This window comes from Pempheris klunzingeri, chromosome 22 (genome assembly GCF_042242105.1).
Source record: "Pempheris klunzingeri isolate RE-2024b chromosome 22, fPemKlu1.hap1, whole genome shotgun sequence".
Taxonomy (NCBI): Eukaryota; Metazoa; Chordata; class Actinopteri; order Acropomatiformes; family Pempheridae; genus Pempheris; species Pempheris klunzingeri.
Genome location: NC_092033.1, coordinates 1650145 through 1672845, shown reverse-complemented (window position 1 = coordinate 1672845; position 22701 = coordinate 1650145). Strand labels below are relative to the sequence as shown.

Below are 22701 nucleotides of genomic sequence, written 5' to 3'. Positions count from 1 at the left end.
ACACACAGATAAATATTTTTGTACTATCAAATTAAAAGTATCATCTCTCCAGTTTGGTGATCGCTGACCTCAGAAAAGGGACCCAAGACGTTCAGCTTCCCTCTGATTCTGTAACGACTGTTATAAGATGTGTTGATGGTGTCTGTGTGTGTGTGTGTGTGTGTGTGTGTGTGTGTGTGTGTGTGTGTGTGTGTGTGTACCTTAGTGTGCAGCTTGGCCAGCTGTTTGTCGTCCACGTAGCTCTGCGTGTAAATTCTCCGTTTGTAACGGAACTGTAAGCAAAAACAGACAAATCAAACATTTATTATAATAATATGATATTTCAGTGTGCAGCAGATTATTTTATTACCAGATTATTATTATAATCATCTGATGATCCAACAGGTGGATTATTATTATTATTATTATTAATGTTAATTAATTAATTCTTAAAATGTCCTAATTTAGAAAAACAAGTTTTAATTCACTTTATGCTGCTTCTTTACCACTAAAGTCATTTTAACTTGTTTTTTATTAATTTCATTTTTCATTTTATTTTTTTGTAGATTTACCCTCCATATTATATTATTTATTCAATGTATTCTACTTTAATGATTTAAGTTTTCTTTATTTTAATTTAGTTAACCTGAGTTTATCTTCTGTTCTGAATTGTGTATTTTATTTTAATGATTTTATGTTTTAATATTTTTATTTTATTTTATTTTTCCACATTATGTTCTATTTTAATGTTTTTAATATGTTTTTATTATATTAATTTTATGTCTGTTTCATGGAAAACACTTCCACTTTTACTATTATCATTACTATTATTATTATTATTATACAATAACAGGCCAAAGCAGCTGTAATTAATTAATTAATTAATTAATTAATTTACGCAATTTCCCCCTGGGGATTATTAAAGTAATTCTGATTCTGTTTGTGTTTAAAAGTTTAATTAAATTAAAGCACAAGATTTTACAAGTCGCACATAAAATACTGGCAGAAAAAAGTAGAAACCATAAATAAATATTACAGAAGAAAAAGACAAAAGTCATTGGAGGAGAGTAGATTTTAAATAATCAGGAGGGAAACGAGGAGTTCAATAAATAATCATGTTATCAAGAACAAAATAAAACTATAAAATAATGTTTCAGACTCGACATATTATCATCAAACATTATTTTAATTTCAGCAGTTAATATTTCAAAATCAGTTCCTGCGTGTGATTGGCTGTTGATCTGGTCTGAAGGACCAACCAGCCAATCACAGAAGAGACGTCATGTCGCACAGGAGGAAAAAGATTAACTGAAGCAATTAATAAACTTTATTATTGTCAGTTAATTTCTAATTGAGGGTTTATGTATCTTTCCACATTTATTTTATTCTATTTAATATTAAACACACATGCTGCAGTTTATTTTGACTGAATCGGCCACCAGAGCACCAAATGTGGATTAATCCGCTATTTAAAATAGTCCCTCACCAAATACACTGTTGATGCTTTTTTAATTCAAATTAACTACATTTATTGACGTGTTTAGCAGGAGCCGGTGGTCAGGAAGTGTTTGGACTAAAGAGATTTGTCCGTACCTCCAGGTATGGGATGGGCGTGATGGGAGGGAGGGGATACTCCTTCAGCAGCCGCTCCTCGTCCAGAAACTTTCCGGCTCGGCCGTTGAACGCCGGCTGGAAGAGACCATAGTTCAAAACATCCGACAGAGACTGAGTCAACGTCACCAGAACCCTCTGCTTACTGGTCCAAACTGGTAACTCTGGGTCCAACCGCAAACACTTCTGAGAGAGCCAGAGACAGGGGACAGACAGACAGACAGAGAAAGAGACAGACGGACACAGACAGACACACACAGGTTTGTCCTGCTGATTCATTCATGTTGTTTATCCTCTCATAGTTACACACACTCTTCATATATGTGTAAAACTATATTTATATATATATGTGTGTGTGTGTGTGTGTGTGTGTGTGTGTGTTACCGTCTGCTGCAGGTCCGGGATGCCAATGCGGACGACAATGCTGTTTCCAGGGGGCGTGTCGTCCCCTTCGTCGTCCCTGACAACAGCAGAGCCTGTCGGGTTGCCGTTAGTAACCGCCTGTTGCCGTGGGCGATCATGTTTGGTGTCAGCAGCCGGACTCAGAGGCATGTGGCTGAAACACACACACACACACACACACACACACACACACACACAGACACAGACAGACAGACAGACAGACACGGCTGTGGTTATTACAGGACAAACTAAACTTTATTTAATTGTTCTCAGGTGGTTAAAACCGTTTTAATTAGCATTCCCAGACTTGTGCTGCTCGTTAGCAGGCGAGCTAACGTCCACTAGCGAGCTAAACACGCCGGCATCTCTGCACTTAGAGCAGCGTTTTATAATCGGAGAAACACACACGGGATGCTGAAACTGACCGAACAGTGTTTATCTGCTCTGACATAATTAAGCATTAAGCACATTAAGCTCAGCCTCTAGTGATTATTGCTTAACTGCATCACATTACTCAACAGTTACAGACAAAATAAAAGACATAATCAAAATGTGTTCATGTTGTGGTGAAGTTAGCTTTTAAAATAAAAAAGTTTTATATTCATTTCCATGGAAACACACAGGAAACATAGTTTACGGCTCCAGGAAGTACACCGACCCTTAGTGACTCTTTTAGCTTGAATATTGTATGTAGCCATAATTTTGAATAAATATTCAAGATCCCCAGAAGATGAATCCTAATGACTTAGTTCTTCTACCAGAAGGTCAAATTATAAGTTTATGACCAAAAACCTGCAACATTAATGATGTTTCAAAGGGCCTCAGCTGCATGCTAACACGCTAACCTAAGGTTAGCATTATACCTGCTAAATGTTAGCATTGTCGCTGTGAGCATAACAACATGAGGAGCGCTCCTGCAGAAGAGCCACTTCAGAGTTTTATTTCCATCTCTCAGACAGAGTTAAGTTCCCTCTGAATCAGACGTATTCTTGCATGATAATAACGTCCATAAAAGCTGGATATGAGATGGACTTTGTGTCGGAGAGACGTCTGTGGGGACAGAGACATTAGCATGAATCTGACAGCCTCCCACAGACATTTCTCACAGCAGACATTTTGCATTTTCAGAGGTGTAAAGTAATAACAGTGATAATGGCTGCTTTCCATTTAGGTGTTCCTCTGCACGGCACAATGCTCGACGGGCTCGTTAATCACAATTCACCCATTCAGGTCTCTGTGTTTCTGCCCGATTGAGGGGCGACATCTTATTCAGGTCGTCTGCTGACTCTGACCTGACCTCCACCTTCTCCAACGCTAATAATGGCGTCGGGATGTTACATCACATCCTGTTTTTCACAAACCTCAGCGCACACACACACTCACTCACACACACACACACACACACACACACACAGAGGCGTCCTATGGTGCAACAATTAAACCGCTGATTTTACAGCAATTTTAGGAACAGTATGACAATTAGAAGACAGATTAGAAAAAAGGGGGAGGGTTGTTTATTAAAATACTCCACAGCCCAAAAAGCATTTTCCTCGTAGACCACCAGTGTAAAAGACATCGATTACAATGTTTTGCATCGTTCACTTTTACGTCATGGTGGTTTGATCTAAATTAAACTTTTCCAAAGCCAATAAAAGTCTTTTTTTTCTAACCTGGGGAACAACATTTAGCAGTTCTTTTTAGTCCAGTATCCAGTTCCTACCAGACCAGACGTCCATAGCCTGTGCATAGCTAGAGCCAGCAGGTGGTTAGCTTAGCTTAGCTTAGCTTATCTTAGCATAAAGACTGGAAACAACTGGCTCCAGCTGAGATTTCAAAGAACTAATTCCTACAAATTAGCACGCTGTATTTTGTTTCTTTAATCTGCACATAAACAGAATGATGTTGGTGGCTAATTAATCAAACGGATCAACTAGCTTATGCTAAGCTAATCTTTGCATGCGTCCAGCTTGATATGTATCACAGAGACTTTACTCTGCAAGAAAAAAGCAGAGGTTTGACTACTCCTTTAACATACTAACATAATAATTTTCATGTAGCGACAAAATCATTCAAATATTTTAGCTAAGCTACTTTTCCTACAGCTTAGCTTAAAGACAGGAAACAGGGGGAGGATGGGGGGATAGCTAGCCTAATGCTACCTAAAGTTTATAATTATTGCACAGTAGCTCCTCTAAGTTACACCAATTAGCATAGAAATGAATTAATTAAAATCATACAAAGATAGAATTAGTTATACAATTAAAAGGTGTATTTTCTAAACCTTTGACAGAGCGACTAGCTAAAGTGCTCCCAGACTTTATGATAAGCTAATCGTCGCCGCAGACACAAAAGTGTTAGCGAGTGTCTATAAAAAAGCAAATGAATATCAAAATCTAATAATAAAATATTAGATTTTGATATTCATTTGCTTTTTTTGCCATAGTTAGTTTCTCTGCAATAATAACACATTATTATTGTGTATTTAATTATCATTTGGCTTAATCATCCCCAGCGCCAATTAGCAGTTGATTACCATCCGTGCCGACGGCGCAGAGCAGGATTTGGAGTCAAAAACTTAATGGCTGCTTCTATTACAACTGAATATAAAACAGAGAGAGAGAGAGGGAGAGACAGAGGAGGATGAGTTGTGAGTTGTCATAGAAACTGGAATAGCAGGGAATCCTGTGCTAACCTCACAGTGTCACTCTGTGTGTGTGTGTGTGTGTGTGTGTTAAAAAAAGCCCCCTGATCTACATGCTCGCTGTTGCCGTGGCAACGCGGTTGAACAATTTTCGCAGTTCCCGTTTTTAAAACTACCAACCTACCTGCTGACTGACTCTCTCTCTCTCTCTCTCTGTCGTTCTGTCATGTCAACCTCGCTCGGCCCCTCTCAGCGGTAAACTGTCCCTCCTGCTTTTATTTCTAATCCTCACTGTGGGACCCACCTAAAAGCCGTCCATGGTTAGTATTGATTTTTAATATAAGACCAATATAAGTTGATTTTGGTGCAGAGGCAAAGATGGTTTCATACAGGCGCTTTTCTGTGTGGTTTAAAGGACCAGACCACTGTTTTTTTTTTATGTTGTAGACAGGCTCAGAGTGTTATTCTGAGTGTGTGACAGCATCATGGAAAGGATCCCTACAGAGAGAGACCTGGAAGATCCTTTTGGTTTAACCACAAACAGCCGTTCTATCGCTCTCTGCACACACACCAGACTACATTCACAAAAACAGGAATTTTACCTCGCTGAACACAGGAGATGCTGATCTACCTCTGCCTCAATTGATTAGTTTGCGTGCGTTATCGTGCCACTTTCGTGTTTTAAAGGTGAGTCGGATGCAAGATTCAAAGGCAAAAATTCAGATCTGAACTAAACCCTTAAAACACCAAAGTCAAACAAAGTCCTGAGTCCTGTGAAGTAAAATGACTGTTTTTGTAAGTGGAGTCTGGTTGATTTTTTCCCCCCCAAAATATGTCATTAGATTTCCTGCAACAAAGTAATACACAAACGTGATGTACTGTGCATCTTTCAGTGGGATTAAACTGAGACTTCTGCAGTGTAAATCACCAATTTACCTTCACAAACACACAGAAGTCTGATTGGATGGAAGTCAATGAGAAAATGAGGCTCTCAGTCTCTAGTTTACAGTCTTCTTCAGCACAGCAGGACGTTCATTTAGTAAGTTACGGTCCATTTAGAGGAAGATACACCAGGAAGAGGTGGGAAGCTTTAGGGCGGGGCTACCTGCTCACTAACCAATCAGAGGCAATCTCTGTGGAGTCACTTCTGGCTCCAAAAAACCAAGATGGCGACGCCCATTAAGCCAAATTCGAGGCCTCAAAACGGCGGTCCACAAACCTACGGGTGACATCGCGATGGCTACGTCCACTTATGTCTCACAGCTCCCTGAAAATCTGGATCCATTGACTTCGCTGCCGCTCTAAATCTTCTTTTATAAACGTTTTCTGTGCATAAGCAAACACACAAACAGCATCATGTGAATTCGCACCTTTGAATCTCACTTCCGACTCGGAAACCTCCGATGTCTGAGCGTCTTTGAAGTCACCGGCAGAGTGAGTTTTCAAACAGCCCCTGCTCTCAGCCGCATTTCACCCACGATGATAATTTAATCCGACCATAAAAGTCAGTATCACAAACACATTTGAAGTCCCGGCGAGCTGATTTTCACAGCCCGCTAGAATGAACTCAAACCCAATGAGTGTAATGAAGCAGCGCTGGCAGGACACGGAGACGCAGCTCGCTGAAATGAATCACTTCCTTTCATTCACTCCAGTAAAAGGCCGGTAATTGCAGCGATATTTAACGCTAACATCTCACCCTGTGGAGGAATCCTCGGCACACAGGACGACATGTCAGTCTGTGAAATGTCAGGGGACACGGAGGAAAAGAAATAACACACTCATTCATCCCTTTTTTCTTTTTTCCTTCGCCGCTTGGTGCCATTCATCGGGCCGCGGAGTATCCCAGCATGCCCTGGGTGGCGGTCACGGATGGGTCAGCTGTAAACACTTGCAGTCGCCTTGTTTCTAAGATAAAGAGGATCTGGTTTTAAAAGCTTAATCCACCTTCTGTATTTCTGCCATGTTTTATCACACGGTATCTTATTCACCCTCTTTCTGCTCAGTATCGATTAATATTTAAATAATCTATTGACTCCTATTAACCTTTAACCCTCTGAACTCTGTAAATGGAGGATCTTCTTCTTCTTCATGTCCCTAAAATGTGTCCAACCTCAGCTAAAAGGTTCCAGAAGTCACTGAAGCAGAATGAGTGAGAAAAGACTTCAGATTTGGCCAAAAATACAAAAATCTGGTGTGTTTTTCCATCAGATGAGACTAAAGAAAGACAGAGAACATGTTGATCCACAACAACAGAGGATGTACAAACAGAAACTAAACATCTGTGAACCCTCCAGAGGAGATCTGAACTGTTTCATGTTTTAGTTTCTGAGCGACAGAGATTTGATAGAACAGAAAGATTTCCCTTTTGTATTTACACTGGTGTTTCTGCTTATTGTCCTCATTACATTGATATTTAACACTTTTTCTGCAACACAGTAAAAATAGCCAAAGAAAATGGATCTGTGACAATCATACTGACACACACCAGCAACATTATCCACCTTTCAATGCACCTGCACCTCTAGAATATGATACAAACATAGAAAATATAAATATATAAATGTTTTTTTTAGCTCGACACTTCCTGTATCGATTTCAAATTAAAAGCCCTGACAGGACGGCTTCATCCCTTCGTTTACGTAGATGACTTTTACATTGATTTCATGTCATAGAGCTGCAGCAGGTCAGCGAGGTCGCCGTCACTCACATGTAAAAGTGGGCAGCGTGTTAAGAAGAGGGTCTAACATGAACTACAACGTCATCATCATCTAATACCATCACAGAAAACACTGCTGTCATCGGCTCTTTGGTGTTTTGTTCCTGCTCTGGAACAGGAACAAAAGCTGTGAGCTGAAACACGTCGCTTTATCATTACAGTTCGTTTGTTTTGACAGATTCTGAAGGAAAACCCTGAGCCCAAACAGCCGATTAGCAGGTTATGTAACGTTACTACAGAACGCCGGGTCTCTGCTTGTTGAAGAAACACCGCCGCGGCCTCAGATGTGGAGCCAATACAAATGTCCAAAACTCTACAAAGCCTCACCAGAGAGGATATTTGCAGACAAAAGCCATGTTTGTAACAGATGTAAGCGAGTCCCAGCAAACCATGTACGTATGTTCTGGACATCCGTCGGCTGACAGACGTCTGCTGGAACATATTTGAAACCCTCAGCCGAGCCTTTAACTCTCTTATCGCCACCAATCCGCTAACCGCACGTCTCGGCCTCACCCCAAGTCTCCTCTGCAACAAACGACAACATCTCCTGCACTTTTCTGCTGCTCATTTGTCTTTTTTGTCTCTTTTTTCTCATGTTCTTATATTTGCATCCTGGTTTCTGTTACTGACATTTTGTTTCTGCACCTTTTCCGTCTCTGTCGCTGTGACAAGTGGATTTTATTCATCCCCGGTGTAGGATGGATAAAGTCTCTCTCTTTATGCCTTTATTATTCTGCCGGCTGGATGCGCCATCCCTCTAAAGATGGAAACACGCCTCTCCTCCTCCTCCGACTCCTAACACATGGTAAACGGTCTGTATTTGTCTTTTCGACCACTCGACACTTATTCTAATTCACACATCTTTCATTCAGGAGGGATCCATATGGAAGCCCGTTTCCGCCAGTGTAAAAAAAAAGACGAGATAAAAAGTCATAATTACGAGATAAGAAAGTCATAATTACGAGATAAAAAGTCGAAATTACGAGATAAAAAGTCATAATTACGAGATAAAAAGTCATAATTACGAGATAAAAGGTCGAAATTACGAGATAAAAAGTCATAATTACGAGATAAAAGGTCGAAATTACGAGATAAAAAGTCATAATTACGAGATAAGAAAGTCATAATTACGAGATAAAAGGTCGAAATTACGAGATAAAAAGTCATAATTACGAGATAAAAAGTCATAATTACGAGATAAAAAGTCGAAATTACGAGATAAAAAGTCGAAATTACGAGAAAGGAAACGCGCATGTGCTTCAGTTGTACCGACAGAGCAGCAGTTGTTTGAATGAATCCTGTATAGTTTGACACAGAAATGGACTGCCAGTACATTGAGGACTACTTTAAACGGGGCTTTACAACGGATGAAATACTTCATTTACTCTCTGATTTGCAGGGGATTATACTGAGCAAACACACACTAGAAAGGATTTTAAGCAAGAAGAACCTTTGGCGTAGAAAGAATAAGACGCACTGTAACGAAGACCACAGAGTTAGACATTAGAAGATAGTTTCAAAGCCAACTTGTTTTGCTCCCTGCAACAATGAACTAATTCAGTATTTCAAAGCTAAATCATGCCGTCATGAAGTCACTTGTAATAGCGACCTTTCAACCACAGGATAGTTCATGGACCTCTTTCTCTGTCGGTACAACTGAAGCATTTCCTTTCTCGTAATTTCGACTTTTTATCTCATCTTTTTTTTTCACTGGCAGAAACAGGCTTCCATAGATCCAAGATGGAGGAGACACACATTGACACACTGGAGCTGCTTCAGGAGCGAGAGTGGTGACCCAGCCGACGTCCAACGATCGCGTCATACCACGAAGCATCGGACGCTGATGGAGACGTAACCGCTCCAGTAAAAGACGGCGAGCACGGACTCTCTGATATCAGCTCTCTGTGAACTTGGTGTCGTACAGGTAACTCCTCATTTCAGCTTCCTGCGTCCATTACGGCGCGTTCGACAAGAGTTCAGCTCAAAGCAGCACAAAGGCCAGTTAGGAAAGTCCAACAGAAAACAAGGCGATCAAACTGATCACGGTGGACAGACAGGATCTTTCATGAGGCTTCCACACTGGTGCTACTACCTGGGTTTCTTCTTGCTGCCCATTTATTGGTTCTTAAAGCTTCGTTACTTGGTTGTGCCGTGTTTCTTGTTCTGTCTTGGGTCGTTATGGCCAGTGAGAGGGGAGGGGGTGAGGCTGGTGGTGATCAGGTGGGATCACTCAGATTGTTTTTATGCACTTGCCAGTGTGGAAAAAAGAAAAACGTCGTCTCTGTCCACTTGGTGCCTCTGCAATCAGCTCTGAGCTGTTGGGTTTGATTTCCAGCCTTTCGATTGTTTCTCTCCTCTCCAGAAAACACTTCAGCTCCACCAATCAGAGGCTCTGAATCACCTTCCTGCAGTCTGAAACTCTGAATAAAACCCTTTCCTGTTGTGAGGGGGGGAAGACGGTCGCCTGGACTCCGGGGAACACGGAGTCCGGGAACACTAGACTCCACGTGTCAACATCCCGATAGAAACTTATCACCGGCTAATGATAATGTTTTCTCTGGCTTTGATGAATCTGACCAGCAGGGTCGGCCCCTCAGAAACTTCCCTCGTTGTCGGTTTAACAAGCCAGCAAACACTGCAGCACTGACTAAGCACTTTTGAACAACCCCGGAGCGGTTTACAGTGTTTTCCTCCTTGTGTGGGTTCGTTTTAATCCTCACCTGCTCTGAGGCTTATTTGTTGTAACAAAGCAAACCACAGAAATGGAAAAAAAAACTTCAAATAGTTTTCCAATTTTAGAGCTTTTCACGGATCACTGAATAAAAGTTAATTAAATGAGAGCTTTTCACTTGTTGTTTGACGGATTAACTTTAAAAAAAAAAAAAAAAACTGGAGGTAAAGACAAAAGGCGAGCCAAGTCTCTCTGACAGCTGTTCAAACAGAAATCAGTGACACACACACACACACACACACACACACTGTGGTGAAAGAGCACGATAACTCCGAACGTTTACAGACGTCTTTGCAACGAAAACCTTCAGTCTGGAGAGACTCGACTGTCTGCCGCAGCTTCACTGCATGTTTCTTTCAGTCGATCTTCCTGCACGGACCAAACACACATGACTTTTATGCTCTTGGTGTTTGGTGACATCAGCGAGTCGCCATGTGGTCGTAGTTCAGTGTAAACACTGAGCCCCCAATTGGGTTTGTCCATTAACATTTACATATTTTATCATGTTGACAAAACACTTACAATAAAGAACATAGAGCCACAGAGGATGTGGACGTCCAGCCCCGTATCCTCGGATTTATGTCCATATTGGAGGATTTTGCACCTCACAGTTTGGGCCAATGTTTACGAGCCAGTGCAGTGTCTTTTTACAGCTTGTGTTATATATTCTCTGTCACACAAATACTGTGTTCGATCTGAACTAATCCTTTAAAACACTAAAGTCACACAATAACACAAACATTAAGTACAAACGTACTCTCCCTGCAAAGCCACCAGACTCCATTGACAAAATCAGTCATTTTACCCCACAGTACAAAGTAGTTACTGGTCTACTGCTGCCTCGATCAACAAACTACCTAAGTTAGTTTAGATTTGAACCAACAATTTAAAACAACAAAGTCACACAATAACATAAGGAAACTATGTGACTGAGGCAGCAGCAGACCAGCAGCTCCTGTGTCCTGTCCTCTAAAATCCCTGTTTTAGTGAATGGAGTCTGGTGTGTGTGCAGAGAGCGATAGAACGGCTGTTTGTGGTTAAACCAAAAGGATCTTCCAGGTCTCTCTCTGTAGGGATCCTTTCCATGATGCTGTCACACACTTAGCCTGTCAGGAATCAGACCTTCAAACACCAAGACAGACCTTTTGGTACTGTTATGCCTTTATTTAAGTGGACAGTGGATGAAGACAGGAAATGAGGAGAGAGAGACGGGGAATGACATCATCAGATGTCCTCGGCAGGAATCAAACCGGTGACATTTGCAGTCCGTAACCATAACCCCTCGCCCCCACCACTCTCCTCCATTTTCTTTTTGTTGCCGTCTTCCTTTCATTCTTCCCTTTTCTTTCTCACTCTCGTCCCTACACTCCCACTCCTCCCACAGTTCAGACACTTTCTGATAATCATACTTTCACACCTCAGTAAGCAGAATGTTTCTGCTATTAACAATCACGCCATATTTTCCCTGGAAAATGTGCCGTCTCTTGTTATCTTTGTGCTTGCCGTTGTAAATGTGAATGGGTCCTTCAGGTAATACTCAGTGGGAGCAGGAGCAGCTTTTTGTTGCACACAGCAGTTGTTTTTCCTCCACTGTTCTCTGCAGAGGGTTCGGTTATGTAACGTCTCCTCGGGTCCATCCTCAGGTTTCCTCCAGGACCGATCCGATCCAGGATGCTCAGCGCTGGTCCGATGTTGGCTCGAGATCATTGTCTTGTAGAAAGGTGAAATTCTTGTTCGGCTTCGTCCTGAAATAACTCGGGGTCACCATTTTGATCATTTCCCGTTTTTGTCCTGAGCAGAGCCGCTGTCCTCCCACACAGCCTGTGCAACACGCCAGCTACGTTCTTCATCTGGAAATAACACTGGAGTTTGAAAAGCTTTGGTTTCGTCCAACCAGAAGATGTTTGCCCACACGGCTCTGAGACACCGACTGTGTCTCCTGATGGAAACCTGTTTCAGCTTTAAATCCTGTTTTAACTGGCTCATATTCAAATATCTGATGCCAAAGAAATCCCCTTAAATTTACTCACTTTTACTCATTTAAAATCTTACATTTGTCACAACTGGAGGGTCTTGACATGAGGAAGTTGTCGATCCATCAAACAGCAATTCATCGTTGCTTAGCAACGGTAGCTAATTAGCCACAGCAGGTCCGTCAAACTGTGGATTTTTCCATTTGTGGTGTAAAGAGAGCAACAGTCAGAGCATTTAAAATTGTTTTTGTAGTTTAGTATTCGCACCCAGTTGTAAATAGCCAGAAAAAAAAGCCAATATTCGGCTATTTACACCTGGTTCGGTTACGTTATGTAAAGAATTCCTCTGCAGATTGACGTAGGTGTGGTGACTGAACAGAGAACAGGGTCCAAGTATCATGTAAGACCAAAAACACAATACATTAACTAACTTGTAGACTTAGTTAATGTATATAGTTCAGTTTCCTTTGATTATCATCAGTTTGCAGTTGCAGTTTGGTTAGGTTTAGGCACCGAAACTACTCCGTTTGGTTTAGGAAAAGACGACGGTAAATATCTTGTTTGCGACAAACACCAGAGAGTAAGTAGCATCTGCTTCCAGACAGACGAGAACAAAACTGTAGAGATTAAACGGTGTTTATCTGCTCCAACATGACAAATGTGGTAACGTCAGCATCGCCCACTTGCTGAAAAATAGTTTGACAAAGAAAAGATCTGAACACAAGGTCAACATGTGTCTGGTTCAGACTGGGATATTTGTGTCTCTGTGTCTTTATGGTGTATTGAATACTTCAGATCTGCCCTCGGAAAACAACATTATTAATCTTTGCTCAAATGCCTGCATTAAAATACCTTCACTTTTACTCAACAGCTGGAAAATGCGCTAAACAGGAACAGTTTTTAGAGAATCAAGGTTCTCCCAGGACAGCGACGCTTCAAACATGTGACGATCTTTTATCCGTGTAAAGTCGGTAAAATCAGCTGAACACATTAATGCAGCGGTGATATTAATCCAGAAGCATCAGATGTAAAAGGAAACACTGACAGGGAACATTTGTCTACCACATGAGTACTACACTGTTCATACTTTAAGTACATTTCGCTGATTATATTCTAAGTTCAGTAAGTTTAAAGAGGATTTTCGCAGCGTGTGAATATTTCTTCCAAAACTGTTGATACTTTCTAGCATCCGACTCCTTCGTGTTTCTCGCTGTCCCACTTCTCTCCTCCTGGACATTTCTCTCACGTTTTGTGTCTGTGAAACACACAATTTGCATTTCAGGACATGAATCTGATTTTTTTTCTTCCTGCCGATCACCTCGTTTGTACAACAGCCAGACTGTGATCATTGTCAGCTGGTAACACAGACGCTCCTCTCACTACAAAGGAACATTCAGTCTCTCTGAATTATGCAAGAAGACCGAGACATCTTCATCATCAACCACATCATTTTTCCTGCCGTCAAGAAAAATTACAGTCAGGATTTATCCGCTGAGGTAGACCATAAGATGTGGAAGCTTGTAAAACTGGGTTAAGACTTCACAATGTCAGCCCGACCCAATCGTCATGGGGCAACGCCAGCTGAAATGGTCGTCAGGCATAGCAGGTCGTCTCGGATGCCTCAGAATTTGGTTTTTTGTACCTTCTTGCCAAATACGACAAATTCCAATAGACTGTATGTAAGAAGTGGACGCATCCATTGGTTTCTGGATTTCAGTTTTGAAGCCTCAAATTTAGCATTTTCAAAATTGCCATCTTGATTTTGGAGCCAGAAGTGATGCACGATTTCCCCCCCACACCTCTGATTGGTTAGGTTTAGGCATGATCCCCTTTGATTGGTTACTCAGCAGGTAGCCCCGCCCTAAAGCCCTCCCCCCTTCCTGGTGTATCTTCCTCTAAATGGACCATAATTGACTAAAAGAACATCCTGCTGTGTTGAAGAAGACTGTAAACTAGAGACTGAGAGCAGAAACTCATCAGGAAAATGTTCACTGAGCTCATTTTCTCATTGACTTCCATCAAATCAGACTTCCTGTTTGGAGCCAGTGGAGTCGCCCCCTGCTGGACGTTAGACAGAAAGCAGGTTTAAAGCTCTTTTCAGACCTGGAAGCTACGTCCCATTTTTTTAAGTCTGCTGCTTGAACCGTCACGTACCAGCGGAGGCTAATTCACCAGATAAAATGATTCAAGGTTTCTGCGTTGTTGCATGAACGTCAGCCAGCAGGTAGGACTGAGATATAAAAGCACTTCATAGACCTCCATAGAACACAGTGAAGGCCTCAATGAAGAGGTGGAAGAACCGGCAGAAATGTTAATTACACCGTAAACACGGCTGAGCTCACAGTATGATGGTTTTTAAGCTTAAAGGACAATAATGCTGTTTCTTCTCCTGTTTTAGCCCTTTAACTATAAAATCTGCAGTGGTGGGTGAAGTACTCAGACATTACTACAGTACAGAAATAGTCTGTGATGCATTTTTACTAAAGGATAACTTTGGTGTTCTTAAACTTGGACCCTATTTTTTAAATTTACAAAATCTTTTGGAAGTGGCTGAGTAGATCACCTCAGCTGTCAACCAAGAACGGGCAGCAAACGATCACAGTAGGTCCACTAAAAGAGCTTGTTTGATCCACTGACAGGCTCAGAGTGTTATTCTAAGTGTGTGACAGCATCATGGAAAGGATCCCTACAGAGAGAGACCTGGAAGATCCTTTTGGTTTAACCACAAACAGCCGTTATATCGCTCTCTGCACACACACCAGACTACATTCATAAAAACAGGGATTTTACTTTGCAGAACACATTGTGGTTGCTGGTCTACTGCTGCCTTGATCAATTAGTTTATTTGTGTTTTAGTGTTACTCAAATATGAGTTTGGATCTAAAATAACCCTTTAAAACCCCAAAGTCACACAATAACACAAACAAACTAACCAACTGAGGCAGCGATACACCAGCAACTCCTGTGTAAAATCACTGTTTTTGTCAATGAAGTCTGTATTGAAGTAGAAGTACGAGTTAGTAGAAAATGTGAAGTACCTTAAATTAATTAATGAATGGATAGAGGAGAGTCTCAGTGAGCCAGAGATATAAGTACCATGTCTGTGAATGATTTTACTTTCTATTATTTCTATTATATTAATCACACTCTAAGTTTTAGAACCACAGGAAGAGAAAAATGGGAGTTGCTGGTCTATTGCTGGCTAAGTTTACATGTGTTTGGGTGTGTCTGGTGTTTCAGATGGTTAGCTAATGGTACATTGAACGGTTAAACCAGCAACACTGTAGCATGTGAGGTAAAATGAGTCTGGTGGCTTTGCCTGTCTTTGCCACAACCTACAAAAAGTAATGCACCAACTCTGGATAATCATCCAACTCCACTTCATATAATCCAAACCATCCCTTTACCAGGAAGCTAAGGTACTCCTGCTAACTGAGTTGAAAGCTAGTTAACATTGTCGGCAACATTGCTCCAAATAGGGTCTCTTTGTCAGGCCTCACCCAACTTTTCTAGCGGACTGTGTGAACCAATCAGGACGGAGACTTTTGAGTCGTCATCCACGGCAACCAGAAGATAAAGAGACGAAAATGGAACAAACCAACATCAACAAAAAAAAAAATGGGCATGTGGGGTGAGGTCAGTGATTTCCTGGTTCTAAACTGGTTTGAATATGAGTCATGGATTCAACCCAGTTTAGATCCAGGTAAGAAAACTCCACCACTTACCTATCGTCAGCAGTCCCATCAAACTTTTCCAATGGCCTTTGCTGATTTCTACTGGTCTCTTCTGGTCTGATCCGCTCTACAGACTCTTACTGGTCCGCTACTGGTTCCGGCGTCTGGCTCTGGTCCAGCCTGAGGTTCTTCTGTCTCTGGTTGGGTTCTGATTGGTTGGACCTCAGCTGGATGAGAGGTTTCTGTTGGGTTGTTGTAGTCCTATGAGCAGCAGTATTAGCAGTAGACTGAGTACTTTGTGCTGCAGATGAAGTCGTTTCTGTAGGTGTTGTAGTTTTGTCTTGTGGGATGAGCAGAATCCGCAGCAGGTGAAGTAGTTTTAGAGTAAACGGTGAAGTAGTTTCTGAGGTCTAACTGGAGTTCTGATGGTGTAGTAATCCTGCGGTGGAGCGAGAGGTCTCAGAGTTTCAGACTGTATTCTGGGAGCTGCCCTGCCCATCCTGTAGAAAGGGAGGAAAAGAGGGAGGAAGAGCGAGAGGAAGATAGGGAGGAGGTGGTTGGGGGGTGGGAGGTAAAGGAGAAGGGGGAGGCCAGGATATGAAGGAGAGGAGGAGGAGGAGGAGGAGGAAGGGAGGGGAGAAGAAGAGGAAAAAAAAAAAACCTGTCAGAAGAGGAGTGGAGCGTGCTGTCTTGCAGTTTAAACCAGAACTGGGTCAGACACAGTTGCTTTTTTGCGGAGGCCATTTCAGGTTCAGGCAGTTACACAATATGAAGCTGTTGTATCAGTTAGCATGGCAACGAAAGGCCCCAAACCTTGTTTCTAACTACAGCTACACTGGGAGGAGTATTATGTAAAGTGCTAAATATTAATCTACAGTATGCTTTGGTTGCTATTCTCAGATGAGGACAGAATACAGAGAGAGGATGCTGGGAGCAGACTAGGAGTTACTGTTAGCCTCGGTTAGCAGTTAGCGCTGATGAATCTGTTCTGTCTGAGAGAGAGGATTGTGTGTGTGTGTGTGTGTGTGGCTGAAAGACGACATAAGAGGAATCTCAGAGGAAACAGAGCAGATGCTTCATCCACCCAGTCGTGTCCCACACAGCGGCACTGATGAACCACTTCCACCTCATGTTTTTCTGCCTGGTTTTGGAGTTTCAGGCAATCATTGACTCGTAGAGAATGATCGGGAGAAGCTACAGCTGTTTTAATAATTGATTTTTAAAGTGAAAGTAGGGAACTTTTTTTGCCCTAACTCCCTTCCTATAACCCTCCTTTCCACAATGCAGCTCCATCCACCACCGGGTACGACCTCTGGGGAAAACGAAAGCTCGTTTGATGGCACAAAGGTTTCGCCATTCGGATGATTATTTGTGCTTAATCAGTTAATTATGCAAACTACTTACTTATTAATACAACTGGATGTTTTACTCTGTCTTTATCTTGGCAGTGTGACTGTGTTTTGTAGTTAAAATTGGGATTCTTATGGTCGCCAGGCTGCTAGCTGTAGTATTAGCCATGACGAATAGTCAGTTAGCCGTTTGGTAGCATATTATTATACTACTAACAGCTAACATCGCTGAAGCTAGCTGTCTTTGTTGACTTACTGTCATGTTACAGCTGTTAGCTATTAGCTACCTGATGAATACTCAGTTAGCTGCATATTGTTGGCACCCAGTTAGCCGTTTGGTAGCATACTATTAGACTACTAACAGCTAACATCGCTGAAGCTAGCTGTCTTCGTTGACTTACTTTCATGCTAGAGTTGTTAGCTACTAGCAGCCTGTGAGCACGCTGCTGTTAGCTTAGCGGTAGTGAGCTAACAACATGGCGAGCTCCTAACCTTTAGTAGCCTATTAGCAGAGAGCTGTTAGCTTATTGTTTAGTCAGTCAGTAGCATACGGGTAGCCAGCTGGTAGCCTGCTAATAGCTAACAGCATGCTAACCACCTGGTGTGTGTGTGGGTCTGTGGAACCGGGGTGTTTCCATGGTAACACAGACTGCAGGAGGAACATGCTGGAAACATGAAAACAATAAAAAAAAAAAGAGAGAGAGAGGACTTGACAAAGATTAGAAGTAGTTCCTGTCGCTCACACTTCCTGTTTCCCGCCTGGGTTGCCAAGGAAACGGATGTTTGGCAGGAAAAAGCTGAGAGGCTGGACGGCTCAGATAACACACACACACACACACACACACACACACACCGATCCAGATTGTCTGCAGATCGATTTCAAACTCACTACATTTCACACCTTTCATCTAAGAAATAAAATGTTCTTCAACTGGATTCTACTTTTCTCCAGTGATCAGAACATTTGTCGTCAATACAAGTTAATATTTAATATCTTTAAAGCTAAAATGCTGAGAAAAAAAAAATACATCCAAAGTGTGATCATTTGCTGCTTCTCTGTAAATCTGGTAGATTTTGCTCTATTGATCGGTCTGAAGACACGGAGCACTATTACAAGCACTGTTCACCAAAAACTCAACCGAGAAAACAATTCTCAGATTAATCATTAATGCAATAATCATTATCAGCGACACTCAGATATTCCAAATAATGTGGTACAAAGAGTTTAAACACATGATCAACCCAACAAGTCAGAGCAGGCAGTGAAAATATTTTAGTATTGATCGTCTTTACATGCATGTTTGTGGTCACTTTTTATATTTATCCAATAATAATGTTTACCTGATAAAACTAAATCTTTAATAATTAAATTAACTAATTGAAAAGGGACTGACGATGCTAATAGTTATGTGAAGACGATGAGGGATGATGTTCTCGATGGTGATTTACCGTCGACTCAGAGCATCAAGACACTCGATAACTAGAACGTCTCCTCATTTAATCCATATAACTTTACACAGTGAACCGTGTTTCACGCTGTGGAGGTGAAGACGACGTAACTGGACGGCGCAGGTTTACAAAATGGAGGAAGAAATGTAAACCCAAAATGTAAAATGATTAGTTTTGACAGATATCACTATTTAACCAATAAAGATATCGATTTTACTTAAAAGGAAACTAATTATTGTTCATTTTAGCGTCTTGTCTGGACTCTTTAATAAAGCAAAAGACTTTCTGATTGCTTGATTAATTGATGGAACAATCTGTAAGTAAACATCTCTGCTTAACGTGATCGGTATCTGTTGACGGGGTAACGACATCTGACACCTGATGTGACCTCAGTTCTGCCGCCGCTTTGATCGGCTCTCCAGATGCAGAGTAATTAGGCAGAGTGGGCGTACTTGTCAACAAAAATGGTGGCTGTGGAGTAAACTCTCCAGGGACCGCTATGACACGCAGACAGCCGAAGGCATCTACGGGCTATTTTCAGTCGCCTTACTAACTAGGATAACGCTAACATCGAGGCAGCGGCCCCTCGAGAGTCTCAGCTTGAGATAACGGGAACAGGCAGAATTAGGTGAAGTTATTAGGTAGATTGTTTTCTTGTTCCAGATGTGTCCTCGTGGGATTCTTAAACATGGGCCGGATCTGTGGGTCTGGGTCTAAATGGCTAGTAGGTAGTAAAAGTGTTGGAACTGGTCCAGTAGATCACCTCAGCCAGCAGCCACCAAACGGGCTGCAACGTGATCCTTTGGGAGAACTGCACCTGATCACAGTAGGTCCACTACAAGAGCTTGTTTGATCCACTGACAGGCTCAGAGTGTTATTCTAACAGCCGTTATATCGCTCTCTGCAAACACACCAGACTCCATTCACAAAAACAGGGATTTTACTTTGCAGAACACATGGTGGTTGCTGGTCTACTGCTGCCTTGATCAATTAGTTTATTTGTGTTTTTTGTGTTACTCAAATATTATTTTGGATCTAAAATAACCCTTTAAAACCCCAAAGTCACACAATAACACAAACAAACTAACCAACTGAGGCAGCGATACACCAGCAACTCCTATGTGAAATCGCTGTTTTTGTCAATGAAGTCTGTTATATCGCTCTCTGCACACACACCAGACTCCATTGACAAAAACGGTAATTTTACTTTGCAGAAGGCGGCATCTGCTGGTTTACTGCTGCCTCAGTCGGATAGTTTCTTTCTGTTTGTCTGACTTGTGATGTGTTTTAAATGGTTGGTTCAGATTCAAAATAGCATGTTAATTCGTTGATTGAGGCAGCGGTAGACCAGCAACTCCCATGTTCTGCGAAGTAAAATTACTATTTTTGTCAATGGAGTCTGGTGTGTGTGCAGAGAGCGATATACCAGACTTCAGACTATTTTTGTCAATGGAGAATGGTGGTAGGTTTGCATCAAAAAGGGCATTCAGATGCAAATTACCATGGTGGAAATATTTTATATATAGCACGCACTCGAACTGATATTGAATCTTTGTGTTTTTCTTTTCTTAGATGGGCCTCTTTTAGGCGTGTTAAGACCTGTTACACACTGGATCACTGAGACTCTCCTCTATCCATTCATTCATTCATACGAGGCACTTTCCATTTTCTGTAATTTTGTACTTCTACATCAATACAGACTTCATTGACAAAAACAGTAATTTTACACAGTGGTTGCTGGTCTACTGCTGCCTCGAGTGGTTTGTTTGTTTGTGCTATTGTGTGACTTTGGTGCTTTGAAGGGTTTGTTCGGATCCAACACAATATTTGTGTTAGACACAATACCACAAATAAGCTAAGTGTTTGAGGCAGCAGTAGAGCAGCAACTCCCGCATTCTGTGAGGTAAAATCCCTGTTTTAGTGAATGTAGTCTGGTGTGTGTGCAGAGAGCGATATAACAGCTGTTTGTGGTTAAACCAAAAGGATCTTCCAGGTCTCTCTCTGTAGGGATCCTTTCCATGATGCTGTCACACACTTAGAATAACACTCTGAGCCTGTCAGTGGATCAAACAAGCTCTTTTAGTGGACCTACAGTTGCCCCAAAGGATCACATTGCAGCCATTATAGCCCATAACTACTGGACCGCTTCCAAAGATTTGACACCTTACAGTCATTTCAAACCAAAAGATATAGAAAAACAGCCCAGGTTTAAAAACTCTGGAGTTATCCTTTAATTGGAGATAACCAGATCACATGTTGGTGTAAAAGTGACTCTTTAACTTTGGTGTCTTTACTTCCTTTTTCGGCTGTTTCTATCAAGCGGTGCAGCTGAGGAATCATTTGCATCCATCACGTGCTGAATGTGAGCTGACGGCGCTCGTCTTCCTCACACAAGTCGCTCTGAATCTACACGAACGGATCTTTAACGGTGAGCTGGGACTGGATTTGAAGCGGTCCAGTTGTGGTCAGACCACCAAGCTGCTTTTCACTGTGAGGTGTGAACAGGATGTGTGTGTGTGTGTGTGTGTGTGTGTGTGTGTGTGTGTGTGTGTCCTGAAAACATAGCTCCCTTGGCCATTACCATGGTAACCAATGGCAGGAGCTGCTAATACACACTGTATTCCCATCCCTCTCTCTGACACATACACACACACACACTTCATCTTGTCAAGTTTCTCACATCAGTGGGAACCTGTTCAGTTTCTTCTCTTTGCAGTAGAACAAGAACAAGAATCCTAAAGGCCCTGTAAGCGCCCCCTCGAGGCTTAAATGTTCGTTAAATGTTCATTACAGCCAACAACATTTAAGTGATTAATGAAATTAGCAAGACACTGATGATCAGTGCTGGAGATTGATCGTATTTTACTGAATCCAAATTCAGTATTAAATCAAACCTAATGGATACAAGTCCAATATTCTCTTGTTCTTTCGGCTCTATTTTTGGTCTCCACCACCTCCTGAGGAGAAATCTGGCTCTTTAGCTGTTAAATACTCCACTATGTTCATCAGCTTGGTTTCTTTTTTGTGTGATTTCTTCTCTTAAAATGACGCCGTGGGAGCGAATCAAATCAGCAAAGTTGCAGTCGGACAGATTCAGATGATACTTCTGTGAGTGACGACATCACTTACGTTATCTTAATATAATTCTTATTATAAAGATATAAAATACAGCCGCTTTAAGTTATAAATAACTAAAACCTTCACAGAGAATCAAAAAGTTGTCTTTGGTGCCTGGCGTAGAATAAACGCTGCTGATTTGTTGATCGTACGTTCGATAGCGTAGCCACGGAAGCTAAGGAAGGGGTGGTACTTTGGATTGATCCACTAGGATTGGAAAAAAAAATGTTAAGGTCAGAAGAGTAAACTTAAATACGGCGTCATCGAGTGCTGTTACGAACCCGTCTGACCTTCTTCGAGGTGTTTTTGTAGTTTGTAACAGAGAGCGTTAACGTAGACGTTCGGAAAGATGGAAAAAGATGGCGAAGGTTGTCTAAACTCGTGTCAGTTACACCAGCACAGTGGCTGAGCGTCGTCATGCTAGCAAGGTTTATAGTCTGAGCGCAGCCTGCATCATGGGAAATGTAGTCCTATGACTGCAATTTCCCCCCCCCAAAAAAAAGTACAGGCATGTCTGATTCTCCTCTTTGGAGCGATGCAGTTTAACCTCTGACGATCTGCGCCGAGGTGAAGTCACTCAGGACGAGCCGGCAGCCGTAGTGCTGGGGCTCAGCGCGTTGCCACGACAACCACATGATGTTAAAGCGTGTCAGTGCTGCTGCAGAAGAAGAAGAAGAAGAAGAAGAAGAAAAAGAGCCACTTCCTGTTTGAAGTGTTTGATTTTTTTCCCCCTGCTTTTTGAGCAGATCATCTCTTTAGATAGACGGTCTGAGACTACGGCCTACACACTCTCTGCTGCGCTTACATAACACACACACACACACACACACACACACACACACACACACACACACACACACACACACACACAGGACAGCAAAGTGATGCCGGAGGAAACAGAAACAGGAAATAAAAAGACGACCCTCAGAGAGAAAGAGGGAGACGAAAGAAAGAGAGGACAGGTGGGTGGGACAAACAATTTAAAGGAAAATGGTAAAGGAAAAGGAGGGAGAGGAGAGGAGAGGGGGAGAGGAAGAGCAAAAGGGAAGATGAAGG

The 22701-nt window shown here is 41.9% G+C and overlaps 1 protein-coding gene across 1 annotated transcript in view; it reads right to left on the bottom strand.

Moving 5' to 3' along the window:
- shank3b (SH3 and multiple ankyrin repeat domains 3b) overlaps positions 1 to 15858 on the bottom strand; it is a 33720-nt gene extending 17862 nt beyond the window's left edge. The window contains exons 1-4 of the mRNA XM_070853702.1: positions 15782 to 15858; positions 1975 to 2146; positions 1573 to 1776; positions 201 to 272 (exon numbers count right to left, since the gene is read on the bottom strand). Of these exons, the coding sequence (XP_070709803.1) occupies positions 201 to 272; positions 1573 to 1776; positions 1975 to 2142 (444 nt within the window). The 5' untranslated portion in view covers positions 2143 to 2146; positions 15782 to 15858. The remainder of the gene's footprint in view (positions 1 to 200; positions 273 to 1572; positions 1777 to 1974; positions 2147 to 15781) is intronic.
- Between the last annotated feature and the right edge of the window lie 6843 nt (positions 15859 to 22701).